Below are 14,373 nucleotides of genomic sequence, written 5' to 3' on the forward strand. Positions count from 1 at the left end.
ACAGAATAGAGGGAGATAAAGTGATAGGCATTTAAGCCATGGCTCTTAGAAATCAGGTTGAAGCTTAAAACCTCTTAGAATAATGAAGGAAATAGAATAATTTAGGACAAATGAATTTGAAGAATATTCTAAGACTTGGGTGTTAAAGAAGAAAAATAAGCACTGTGTATAAGTGTGAAGTTGTAAGGAAATTTGTGCAAATTAATGCTGGCACATCATTCTTAATATATTATCTTGGTACGGGTTCTCACGAACTAGCTGAAGGAGTGGAACACTTGTGTTTCTGAGAATTAAATTGGTAATTTCATAATGTTTTTACTTTTATTGAACAAATGAGTGTGGTTTTTCTTCATTCCATATTGTTTCACATTCATTTTTCTTTCCTGTCTTACATCTTGTTTAAAATCTTTTTCCATCTTGCAGAAAAATATAACTCAAGGAGTTATTTTTTTTTTTTTTTTTTTTTAAAGCAACTTGTAGGAAGTATCATTTCTTGTTCACCATTGTTCCCTCCAACTTGAAGGCCTTTGAGCTGCCATTCGGAGTTGAGCACTTTACCCACCCAGCTTTGCCTAGCTTCCTATCCTGTTCTTAAGTTAATTACCTAGCCAAACTCCCATCCAGGCTGGGCTGGGTGCCGCACTTCATACATGTTGATATCTAGTAACTACACACTAGTAATTATTTGTATTTTGTTTATTGTTATTATTATTTTCCCCTGTCTGTAAGTGCTTAGAAGCAAGAACTTTTTGGCTATTAATAAAATGTCTAGTACATTGCCTGACCTCTATAGTAAGTGCTTCATAAATGTTGTTGACAGTCATATGACTAATTGAAAGGATAGGCTGTGACTCTGAGGAGTTGTCTTTAGACTAATGGACCATCAGGAGTAGGGAGAGGTATTGACTTAGCATTGTGCTTGCTTACAAAAGGGCTGCTTTCTAATTTACGTAACCCCTTGGATGAATTCTTTTAGTCTTTTGAGTTGATTTAAGGGAGGAAAAACCCAAGAGAGCTTTCTTTTTTCTTCTGAGACTGTTAATTTGCTTCATGTCTCAATTAGGACAATCAATTTTAATCTATGAAATATAAAGGTCCTTTAAGGTAAGTGTATAAACCAAGAAAATACTACAAACTTTGTAAATACACTGACCAGGAAGTTTATAGTTGTCTTATTTCAGTATAATCAGGATGACAAGCATACCTTACTGAAACAAATTACTACCTTTCTGCTGAAATTATCAGTTCTCTGAACAGGGATGACTTAAACCTTTATCCTGATTTTTATTATCTGTGTTACCTTTATTTTGACAAAAGGAAACTCCAATTACTATTTATAATCTTAACCAATACAGTATCACCGTGAGGACTGATGAGAACCCAATGTGTAAGTTTACTGACAAAAATAACCTAATTTTAAAAAGTAAATTGCTGTTTTTGAATCAGACATTTCCCCCCTGAAATCAGAAAGGCATTCTACACCTCTACCAGAGTTTCTCAATAATGACTACAGACATTCTGAGCTGGATGATTTGTGAGGGCCATGCTGTGTGTTATAAGGTACTTAGCTCTGCTGGGCTCTGCCAGCTGAATGCCAGTAGTACTGACTCCAGAGATGTGAAGCAGAAAAATATCGCCAGACATTTTAAATGTCTTCTTGGGGACAAAATTGCGCCCAGTTGAGAATAACTTAGTAAATCTTCACATTTTCCTGCTAATGAGGTTGGAAAATTCTAAGGAAAACCATTTAAAATAAAAATTGGGCACATGAGACAGAGTTACTTGTCTGATAATTTTGGCAACTGCCTAATGCTAGACTTTTTAACACAAACATCCTTTGAAAAGCTCTGGACCCTAACTTTTTCTGTCCTATGTTCATACTGTATCCTAACCCACTGAGATGTGTTTGACTTTTGAGACCACTGGTGGTAGGAGTCAGGATAGACTTAAGTCGGAGTGTGGTAACAACTCAAAAATCTTGGTGGCTGTTCCAACAAGGAGTATTTCTTGTATGGGCTATATTTCGCCAGTTTGCTGGGAGCTGTGCTCCATGTCTGTACCCTGGGACCTAAGCTGTCACTGTTTAAAACTTTTCTAGGAGACTGTTCTGGAGTTTGACTCCAACGGTGTGGTTCAGAAGAAACACTTTTTTCCATTCATTGGCTTGAATTTGTCGTATGGCCTCACCCAAATAGGAATGTATCCAGAGAGGCGGCCCTGCCATGCATGTGTCCTGGAAAGTACCACATGTACATTTTTACATGTATTGGAAATACTGGAATTTGGGATCAGACCTAGTGTCACTTATTTTTTAAACTTGTGCATATATTTAACCTTTTAGAGCTCCAGTTTGCTTTTAGGAAACGGGAATAATAGTAACATTTGCTTTAGTAGGAGAATGATACAAGTAAATATGGAAGTTTAGATAATGAATCTAGGATTTTCGTAAATGCTCTATAAATTTATAGCAAATATGAAAATAATGGTTATTTTGCTGTGTTTTGTATATGTGGGGGTTTTGTTTGTGGTTTTTTTTGGTTTGTTTGTTTGTTTTTGCCTATGTGTCACCTGGAAGGGAGGTGGGTGTGATAGAAAGGCTAATGATTTGTTTTGGAAAAGTGGGATCATGAAGGTGGTTCACAAAGCAGAGCCTGAGATGCTGTAATGAGGGGAAATTTCAGTGCTGCTCATGGTATTCAGCATAGAGGATTTTCTGTAGCTTGCAGGCCATTATGAGTCCCAGGAAGAATCTGAGATAATAAGGTAAAAATTCTAAAGTATTTGTTTCGCTTCTTATCTGTTATCTCAAAGTTTGACTTTTATATTCTGTTTGGAATTGAACCGTCAAGAATCTTGATCAGAAAAGAATTTTCAGGTTTGGCTATGATATTCTTTAATGGATTTTTAACTTTTTAAATATTATTGGTGAATTAATGTCAATTAAGAAAGCACTTTTACCAAGCTTCACAAAGAATACCCACAACAGCCTGGGTTTAATACCACCACTCCACTGAAACCACTTCTAAAAGTGGTACTAGTGATCACTCACCTGTTCTTGCATCCTCCTGGAAATCTCTGTGGCATTTAATGCTGTAGACACTGGCTCCTTGAAATTCTGTCTTGCCATTCACAATAATGTTCTGCTGATTCCTCCTCCTTAGGCTCTGTTCTGGCCATACCTCTTCCCTTGACTGGCTTTCAGGATGGTACCCTTGACTCTTTCTGCCTTGCTGCACCCGAACTGCTATCCTGGGAAGCTGAATGAGGTCTGGATAGGTATTTTGTTTGAAGTGGTTCACAGAAAATTCAAAAGTGAATTAGTTAGCAGTATTTAAGAACTGGAGGATTCCACTTAAAGGCCATGTTTCTACTTATAGAAATCAGAACTATCAACACTGGGCCAGCACTCATGGCAGCATTCAGTAAGGACTGAGTCAAGGCTGTGGCCTTTAGCCAGTACATGGACTTGGTTTGCCCACCACCATCCCCAGCTGGTCTGGGAAAGTACAGTTCATGTTTCAGTCAAGGGTGCCTCGTGCTCAAGCCAGAATCTTGCTTGGCATCATACCATCCCCCTTTAGGTTCACCTTTTTGTTCTTTAATTCTATCCATAGACATGTAAATGTTACCTTGTTGTGCTTGGTTTTATCTCACTTTCATTTCTACTTTTAATTTTAATTGGTTACTTCCTTCTGTTTTTTATGTATTTAACTTTTGGTAGAAACTTCCAAAAATTATGTATAAGTGTATTTGTGTGTGGGTGTTTAAGTAATATATGAGAGGTCCATCTAACCTAGTGAGAGTCTTTTGTTGATCTGTAAGCTGATACCATTTGCAAAATAAAATTTTGTGTAAGATGATGAATTTTTCATAAAGCAAATTCATTTGATTTCAAGAAATATACATAAATAATTTTTAACCAGAGAGCTTTAAAATGTCCTTTGATGAAATTATGGTGGTAATAGAGGAAAGTGAATTTTTAGAAATGATTTTATTTGGGGCTGCCCAGGTGGCTCAGTTGGTTAAGCATCAGCCTTCTGCTCAGGTCATGATCCGAGGGTCTGGGGATCAAGCCCCATATCAGGCTCCCTGCTCAGTGGGGAATCTGCTTCTCCTCCCTCTGTTCCTCTTCCCACCCCCACTTAAAAGATATATATATATATATATATATATATATATATATATATATATATATATGAAATAAAATGGCTTTACATAACAAAATATACTTGGCAAAATTAAGAGTTGATAACTGAATTTCTTACAAATTATTTCCTTTGTTAAATTTTGTGAACCACTGGTATATTTCTAACCTCATGTCCAATGTAAGAATTCTTTGTATAGCACTGCTGACAAATCCTCACCTAGTTCCCTATTTGAACTCCTTTAATGAGAGTACATTCAGATATCTAAGTAATAAGTTTAAGTAGTGATGGATAAAGGATAGTGTAGTGCAGGTCACAGTGGAGAGACAGGTCCTTGACATACTAGACATATATTAGCACCTTAGTTAGTCCCAAAATGGTACATGCACATCTGAGATTTAACAAAAGGTGGAGATCTTGATTTAAAATGAACAGATGAATGGATCAAGAAGATGTGGTATATATACACAATGGAATACTATGCAGCCATCAAAAGAAATGAAATCTTGCCATTTGCGACAACATGGATGGAACTAGAGCGTATCATGCTTAGCGAAATAAGTCAAGCAGAGAAAGACAACTATCACATGATCTCCCTGATATGAGGAAGTGGTGATGCAACATGGAGGCTTAAGTGGGTAGGAGAAGAATAAATGAAACAAGATGGGATTGGGAGGGAGACAAACTATAAGTGACTCTTAATCTCACAAAACAAACTGAGGGTTGCTGGGGGGAGGGGGTTTGGGAGAAGGGGGTGGGATTATGGACATTGGGGAGGGTATGTGCTTTGGTGAGTGCTGTGAAGTGTGTAAACCTGGTGATTCACAGACCTGTACCCCTGGGGATAAAAATATATGTTTATTAAAAATAAAAAATTAAAAAAAAGATATTAAAATGTACAAAATAGAGCTACATGTTATCGAGCATTTACTATCTATGTGCTAAATGCTTTACATAAGTGGGCTTTAGTCCTTGCAGGCCAGCTTGGTATTCTCATCCCTGTTGTAAAAATGGGAGTGAGAGGGGCACCCCGGTGGCTCAGTTGGTTAAGCGGCTGCCTTCGGCTCGGGTCATGATTCCAGGGTCCTGGGATCGAGCCCTGCATCAGGCTCTCAGCAGAGAGCCTGCTTCTCTCTCTCCCCCTCTCCTTGCCACTCTGCTTACTTGTGCTCTCTCTCTAGCTGTCAAATAAACAAATAAAATATTTAAAAAAAAAAATGGGAGTGAGACTTGAAGACTTTGAGAGTGAACAACTTGCTAAGCCACAATGCCAGTAAGTGGCAAGGTTGACCTCGGAAGGCAGGCCTTTGAGAATCTGAAATCCTTTATATTTTTTATTATTTTTTTTAAAGATTTCTTTATTACTTAGGGGGAAAGGGAGAGAGAGTCTTAAGCAGACTCCAAGCTGAGCGTAAAGCCTGACGCTGGGCTCAAACTCACGACCCTGAGATCACAACCTGAGCTGAAACCAAGAGTTGGATGCTTAACAGACTGTGCCAGTCAGGCATCCTGAGAATCTAAAACCCTTTAAATCAAAGCTTCCATTTCCATATTTAAAAAGAAAACAAACCAAGAGAAAGCCAGTGCCCTTTTTTATTGCAGGACAGAAAATTTCTACAGTAGCTTCCTAGTACATGAAGCATCTGCTCATGTTTGAAAACTTTTACCCCACATCTCACACCACATTTAAATCACAAAGTAAGCTTGCCAAAACAACTCAACTGTGTTGGTTCCTGCCATAACCCGTGTTTATGAACGACTGTTTTTAATGCATTTTTACACCTCTCAAAATCCTTTGTCACAGGGGCTCCTGTCATAGGAATTAGCCAGTTTCTTTTGTAGTATAGATGTTAATAAATGTTAGTAGATGTGTTGTAGATGTTAAATATATAAATTTATATATAATATATATAATAAATATATATTAATTGTATGTTAATTAATATATATTAATTGTATATATAATTTTATATATAAATATATAAAATTTAAATAATATAAATTAAATAAAATTTCTGATTGTTTTGAAGTTCTTGAGATTCTAGGATGCTATATATTTTAGCATTCCTACAGCATTGTATACTTCTAAAGTAGTTTATAATCATCAGTTAGATATTTCCCACACAATCTCAGTGGAATAGACTGGTATTCTTGTTATTCTACTGATGAGAAGAGAGATAAAACCAGTTTTACTTGCAGTTTACAGAAGTCACTTTCACATTCTAGATTAACATTCAATTTAAAGTTCCTAGTTTTGTGATGAGTCACAGGATGATGCCTTCTCAAAAAACTGGTGATTTTTTTTTTTCAATTTTCCTGCAAATAGATTGATTTCTGGTTGCTGGGAAAGCTGGGGATGGCCGCATTCCATGAGCCCAAGCCAGCAGAGCTCTGAGGCCATTTCAGCTGAGTGTTTATAGGGAGCATGTTTAAGATGTAGGTGAAAACTCCAAAGTCTGAAATAGTAAACCCCATCCCCTTTTTCTTCCCAGTTTTTAATGTCTCCATAAATCGGGTTTGTGTTACAGCCTTATCCTACCAAATATTATCCCCCTCTCATTTCCCCACTTTACACCCTAAATTGTGGCTCACATCTAATCTAATGTACCTACAAGATCAGGTTCTATAGGCAGTCCTACCCACATTACACCCTATCATTTTCTTCCCCCGTCCCTTTAGTACAAAATTATGAGAATAGTACAAAAATCTCATAATTGCTTCCTGGTCCACAGAGCCACTCCTTATACTCCCCCTTCCTTCATGCTGCCAAAGTGAATTTTCCAGAAATACAAATCCGAGACTGTCTCCTAACCTAAACTTTCCAGTGGCTCACCAGTCCTAGGAGTTGAAGTCCAGTCCTTAACAGCATTTAAGGGGGTTCCTTTATGATTGGTCCTGTGTACCTGTCCCCCATCATTTCCATTCACTCCTTTCTTTAGACTTATGCACGAGAATTACTTATATTCCCCATGGTCCCATGTATTTCATGCCTGTGAACATTTTTCTCACATTCCTTTTATTTAAATTCATCCCCCACCTCCTTATATTTATTTCATCAACTGCTTAATTCTTTTTAACCTGTTATGATTAGACTCAGCAGTCAACAGCAAGAAATCTTCCTTGAACCAAGGTGCCTCAGTGCTATCATGGTACCTAGCATGTAATGGGCACTTAATGAATATTTGATTATTGTAGCATTTATTTTGCCACATTTATGCATGTCAAATCATTATTTTGTACACCTTAAGCATATATGTCACATGTCAGTTATATCTCAGTGAAACTAGAAAACAATACTTGATGAATGAATCACCAATTTACATTTCTGATTTCCCCCTAGATTCTACGCTCCTTGAAGATAATGACTTGTTATTCATATTCATATACTAAGCATATTGGACAGTGCATAACAGATAGTTAATGTTTTAAACTTCTGTGTCTTTTCTCCTATATTTTCAAGAACATTAATTTGTGCTACTAATAGACTTTATATAAGGTACTCTTTCACACAACGCCCTAGCATAAAATTCACTTAATTTAATGAACATTTACTGAATTCTATGCCAAATATGGTGATAGAGATTGCAGTTCAAACACATAGCAAGAAATACCTCTTGAACAATATTAAAAAGTATTAAGTCCTAAATTAGAGTTTGTATAAAGTTCCATTGAAACAAACATGGAAGCAATTCTGCTCAGAGAGAAGGTCACAATTCAAGGAAAATGATAGAGTAAATACTTGAGCAGACTCTTGAAAAGATTAGGAACAGTTAGGAAGTGGCCAGGAATATAGGCCAAAGGAATGGCATAAGCAAAGGACTAAATATATGTGATGCTTCTGATGAATGGCGGTCATCTAGAGACAGAAGGTTTGTGAAAGGGAATGACATCTAATGACACTGGAGCTAGATTGGTACTTTAATTCCAACTCAGTTGGGATTTTAACTTATAAGCAATGAGGGGCCAATGAAAGATTTTTATTTATTATAGCTTTTTCATAGAGTAAGATGTATTATAAGATGATTGATGGCCGTGACAATGTATGTAATGGCAGAATGGCAGAGAATATAATGGTGGCAGGCAGTAATACAGTAGAGATGATGAGACCATGTTGTGATAATAGCAGTAGAAAGAGAAGCAGATAAGTGTGAAGGGTGTGGTGTGGTGGATTTGTACTGGATCAATTTAAACTTAGACTATATCTCAGAATCCCCTTTCCTGTATAGTTTCCCAGTCCTAGCCACAAGAGACATGTTGCACATTTGGAAGGCACGAGGCAAGCAGGTGCTTGGAAAGTTAGCATGAAGGCATTGAGTGTCAGTAACGTGTCCTGTTGCTGATCTGCTGGCTCACTTCATTGGTGTGAATTAACAACGGAACCTGCAGCTTCTCCCACTTCTGCCAGATCTTCTCCTTCAGCGTTCCTGAATCCTGGAGCAAGCACAGCACCAGACACATCAACAATAGCCCTATATAGATAGCTTAATCAGCTCCCACAATTATCTAAGGCCGAAGGCTATATCATTCTTGTTGGTCTTCTCTGATAAAGAATTTGAATTTGCTGCTATAACAAAATACACCCATGTAATGGGTTTAACCTAGGACTCAGGTTAAATTAGAATTTTTATTTTTATTTTATTATTTATTTATTTATTAAGATTTTATTTGAGAGAGAGAGGGAGAGAAACTGTGTGTGTGAGTGGCAGGGTGCAGAGTAGAGAGAGAAGGAGAGAGAATCTCAAGCAGACTCTATGATGGAGCCCAGCTTGCGGCTCAATCCCATGACCCTGAGATCATGACCTGAGCCAAAATCAAGAAATCGGGTACTTAACTAAGTCACCCAGGCACCCCTAGATACATCCAATTATTATTTTTGTGAGATACATTATTTCATTAGGATTTGCAAAAATGGTGATTTTCCTAAATCTATTTTTTCCCTCCTCATTTATAAGCTTTTATTTTTTCTTTGAATAGGAACCTTATTAACCCTTAAGTTATACTTAAAAGGTACTTATACTGGAAAAGCAGAATAAATGCTTCATTTTTTTTTCCTTAATCAATTTGCAGACTTATGAGTAAGTTTCTCAGCAATCCCTTTGTAATCAATGAGTTTCTTTTATTTTTAAAATACCATTATGAACTCCTAGATTTTTTTTTTAAAGATTTTTTTTTATTTATTTAGTCAGAGAGAGAGAGAGCGAGAGCGAGCACAGGCAGACAGAGTGGCAGGCAGAGTCAGAGGGAGAAGCAGGCTCCCCGTGGAGCAAGGAGCCCCGATGTGGGACTCGATCCCAGGACGCCGGGATCATGACCTGAGCCGAAGGCAGCTGCCCAACCAACTGAGCCACCCAGGCGTCCCTGAACTCCTAGATTTTAATGTGTTTTCATATGTTTCATTCTAGATTATTGTTTCTGATCCTCAAATTTCCCATTTTAGATCAGTGGGATCCTCAACCTCTAGAAGTTGGTTTTTGTGTCCTTTTGATGTGTGATCTCACTAGTCTGATAACGTCCATGTCTCTGGCATTAGAATCTGGCATAAGATATCCTAGGCTCATCGTGTATATTTCCTGCCCCAAATCTGGAATCAGTTATTTCTTCTTCCTATCTTTTTCACAGGTAACACTCTGATGCCTCCTATCTTCAACATGGTAGATCTCAGAATGTTTTTGTTTCCATGACACACCAGTTCTGTAATTAGAGGTTCTAAAGAGGCACAATAAGGAACGTAATTCCTAGTGATCACCTTCTCTCTCTTATATTTCTCTTCTAAGCCCATGAGTGAAAGGTTGTTATTAAGAGCACTGAAGGGTGGTGAAAACACTAAGATCATTACCTTGAATGGGAAGAAGATAACAAAGATGCCCTCAGCATTAGGAAAACTGCCTGGCCTGAAGACTCTAGATCTTCAGAATAACCAAATCCCCAAGGTGTGCCCGGAAATAAGCACCTTGACCCAGGTAAGGAATAGCATAGCATTTTGGATTGAGGTTAGAAAATAGAAAGAGAGAAGAGAGGTGAGAGAAAAATAAGGCTTTGATCTCTGGAGACTTAGCTCCCGGGAGACTTACTGTGGAGTGTTTTGGAGAGGCATCAAAAAGCTCTCTCCCTTTGGGGATTACATATGGTAGGGGAGAAGATGTTCTAACATATTCATGTGCACATCTGGAATCAGAGGATTAGGTCCCTGCCATACTCATCTTTCTGGAGGCTGTCATCTGGAAAAGACTTGAGAGCCTGGAGCTGCTTGTCTACCTTGGGGGCTCCATCTGGAAGTGGAATTGAGGACCTAGGAGATGCTGTTCACCATGGAGACTATCCTGAAGCTTTGCATATGGAATGAAGAGTCTTTTTGGATGTAGCAAGGGGGTTTCCTTTCAATTTCCTAGAGCTGACTTAACTTTTAAATGGGAGCATTGGCAGTGAATAGCAAGGAGGAAACATTTATTTCTTCTGAAGCAGTCTTTAAAAGAAGGTTAGTATTTTTAAAAAAGAATACCCTTCTTAAAAAGCAACAGTTGACATGAATGAATCCCAGATGCTTGTGTTAAACATTTCTGCCCAACAATGTGAAACCTCAGCTGCTAAAAATCTTGAGGTTAGGAGAAGGAAAGGGATATTAATTTTGCTGTTTTCTTTGTATTCACTTCTAAACTGTCACCAAGCACTGAGAGAACCCATGAACAGTAAACCCATTGCAGTTCATTGAGTTCAGAGTTACAAAAAACAAACAAACAACTTACCTTCACCTGTTTCATTTCTTTTTAGAGTCACAAAATTATTTAAACTTGTAATCTGTGGTCAAGTCTTTAAAAAAAAAAATAGGACAATATTCACAAACTCCTCCCTTTGATGGTAGCTTCCAAAAGTGCATATATGGTCACAGGACAAAGATTTGGACTTTTCTAACAGGACAGAGGAATTCCTATGCAAAAGGATTTAGGATTTGACTGAACCATGAGCTGATTTTCTTCCCTTATTTGACTTTTTTCCCATTAAAGTAACACAGTGCATTGTTTTAAGAAAATAAAATACTACCAAAGGCTTATAATAAAAAGCTACTATCTTCTGTCTCACTCTCCATCACCCCCAAACCTGATCTCCATATGTACACATTTTTCACTCGTCTCTTTTTCCTTGATTTTTCCATTTTAGATATCATTTATCTTCATTCTTCCAAGTACTATTACGAGACTTAGTTTCTCCATAGTTATCTTTTATTTTTTTAAAGATTTTTATTTATTTATTTGAGAGAGGGAGAGAGAGAGAGAGAGAATAAGAAAGAGAGAGAGAGCATGAGAAAAGAGAGGGTCAGAGGAAGACGCAGACTCCCTGCCAAGCAGGGTGCCTGATGCGGGACTTGAAGTGGGACTCGATCCCGGAACTCCAGGATCATGACTTGAGACAAAGGCAGTTGCTTAACCAACTGAGCCACCCAGGTGCCCCCACAGTTATCTTTTAAACTTAATATTACTACACCTTCATTTCTTCTCTTCACAACTGCAGTCTGTTTTTAGTCCCCACTTTGTAAGATGACCATATCAGCATCTCTAAACCACCTTGAGCTCTCCTTCCCTCCTCACCAAAAATTTCAAACATTTTACTTTTATAAGATGTATACCACTTACACTGTACTGAGTTATAAATGTGGTTAAATATTTTGTCTCTTGGGGAACCCTAAGATGTGTATCATTAATATCATTCATGCAGAGTCAATTAATGTGTTATGATTATATTTTCTCCCTTATATCCCATTCTGTTCCCTTGGAGTTGCCAGTTGCCTTTTAATCTCGTGTCTTTTGCCTTTGTCATGGTCTTGTTTTATTTCAAACTTGATTATATTACATATTCTAGCAAATGTGCTTTTTCTTTGAGTGACTTCCCCCCGGGGCCCTCCATCGTACTGCCCCAGTCTAAGCTGATTACTATATAGGTTTGCTGGATACTGTCAGACTAGGGAGGCTCTCCTGAATTGGACCCATTGTTTCCTCTGGCCCATGTTTTCCTCATTCTTGGTTTCCTTTCTTATTTTGTAAGAGTAAGTCTCCAGAGACTATCATCATCTGGGTATGTGGTAGTTCAATTTTTTTTTTTAACTCTTGCATGTGTAAAAATGTGCATTCTTCCTTCATATTTGGTCAATAGCTGTTTAGTAAAAAAAAATTACAGACTGTAAAATATATTTCCTCAGGGAAAAAAGCCTGACTCTATCATTACTTTGTCTTCTTCTTGTGGCTTCCCCTGTACTTTCCTCCTTATCTTTCTATTTATGAGAGCCTATAAGTTTTGACTTCTGTATCCTCAAAATTTCCTTAAACAGGGAGCTGAATAGGCTCAGCCCTTACTTTTTTTTTTTATAAACATATATTTTTATCCCCAGGGGTACAGGTCTGTGAATCACCAGGTTTACACACTTCACAGCACTCACCAAAGCACATACCTTCCCCAATGTCCATAATCCCACCCCCTTCTCCCTAACCCCCTCCCCCCAGCGACCCTCAGTTTGTTTTGTGAGATTAAGAGTCACTTATGGTTTGTCTCCCTCCCAATCCCATCTTGTTTCATTTATTCTTCAGCCCTTACTTTTAAAGAAGAATTCATCTGATTTAGAAAACTGGTTTCTTGTGGTCTAAATTTAAAGTGCCTTACAAGTCAGAGTCAAGCTAATGTCATTATTGTTTAGCTGTTCATGAACTAGCAATTTTTCTTATACAGAGTCTCCCCAGTGTGGAATTTTGAAAAAAAGTCCATCTCCTCCTTTATAACGGGAGTTGTAGATGCAGCTCAAATAAAACGTGCTAGAAGCCTTCAAAAAGATACAGATTGTTGATATGGCTCAGAAATACCGCACAGTCAACCTCAAAGATTCTAACAGAAAGGACAGATGATAGTTTCAGAGAGAGTTAAGAGGGGCTGCTCGCCCTGGAGGAACATTTGGGTGACCTGCGTATCTTAACTGGTCCAGCCACATAGCAGCTAAATAAAAGGGGCTTGGTCACCCTGGGTCTCAACTTCTGCCTCCATTTACTCCAACCACACATAAGAACTGAGCATCATCTGTGTCCAGGCTCTAGGAACTGGTGACTCAGCAATGGATGAAAATCCCTGCCTTCTTGGAGCTTCCCCTCCAGTCAGTAGAGCTGTAAGGAACCAACAAGCAAAATGAACAGGATGTGAGGCGATCAGTTCTAAGGAGAAGACGACAGTAGAGAAGGCAGGCAGGACATGTGGGCATTTGAGCTGAAATGTCAAGGAATGATCTAAATCACAAAGTGTCTTTGTGATCTTTATAACCCGATGATATGTATATCACAGTTCCAAGATCATTCTTATTCTAACCACTTTCCATAAAACCCTTGAGTGTATTTTTCAAAAGTCAGTTTGATCTCTTTCCTGTACTGGTTCGAATCCTACCTTTTAGAGCAATTATTTAAAGTATCCCCCTACCACATTTTTGGGAGGTCTATACTGTGCTTGCCTTTTGGGACTATCCTTTTTTAAAAATCATTGTTGAAAGTCTAGTTTGCCCCAATATTCTGATTTTGGTCATATTTTCTACAAAATATAAAAATGGTCTTGATATTTTTTAAGTTCCTAAAGCAAAAATAATACTCTTAAATTTCAGTACTCACAAAATCATATCAAATAGAATAACAGAATCAATCATTTCTTGAGAGCCAGGCACAATGCAAGGAATTCTGTTTATTTTTAAGGAAGTTACCACCTTCCTATTCTTAATAAAATATATGTATGGTTCAGGAAGAGGTTAAGTCACTTGTCAAGGTCACTTACCCAGTGAATACATCTATAAAATGAGGTCCCTTTCAAGGTTGCTCTCAGCCCTGTTTCATTAGTTATATACTTAGTGTGAAATCTATCAGGCAGTGGTATTTCATCTTGTAGTTCCTAAAAACAAAAACTGGGTTAAAGAAAGCAGGTTTAAATGCTATGTGGATTGTCCGCACTTACCATTTGTTTACATATGCATTCTTTTTTTTTTTTTAAGATTTTATTTATTATTTATTTGACAGAAAGAGATCACAAATAGGCAGAGAGGAAGGCAGAGAGAGAGAGAGAGAGAGAGAGAGAGAGAAGCAGGCTTCCTGTCAAACGAGCAGAGAGGCCAATGCAGGGCTTGGCTTTAACCCACTGAGCTACCCAGGCGCCCCTACATATGCATTCTTTTTTTTTTTTTTTTAAAGATTTTATTTATTTATTTGACAGAGAG

The 14,373-nt window shown here is 37.8% G+C and overlaps 1 protein-coding gene across 2 annotated transcripts in view; it reads left to right on the forward strand.

Annotated features, from left to right (window-relative positions):
* Window positions 1-9,922: 9,922 nt before the first annotated feature.
* The window catches only part of LRRC69 (leucine rich repeat containing 69), a 94,325-nt gene continuing 89,874 nt past the window's right edge, over window positions 9,923-14,373 (forward strand). For both annotated transcript variants that reach the window (XM_059392914.1, XM_059392915.1), the window contains exon 1: window positions 9,923-10,105. In XM_059392914.1, the coding sequence (XP_059248897.1) occupies window positions 9,923-10,105 (183 nt within the window). The remainder of the gene's footprint in view (window positions 10,106-14,373) is intronic.

Source organism: Mustela nigripes, chromosome 3, assembly GCF_022355385.1.
Source record: "Mustela nigripes isolate SB6536 chromosome 3, MUSNIG.SB6536, whole genome shotgun sequence".
In the NCBI taxonomy this organism is placed as follows: Eukaryota; Metazoa; Chordata; class Mammalia; order Carnivora; family Mustelidae; genus Mustela; species Mustela nigripes.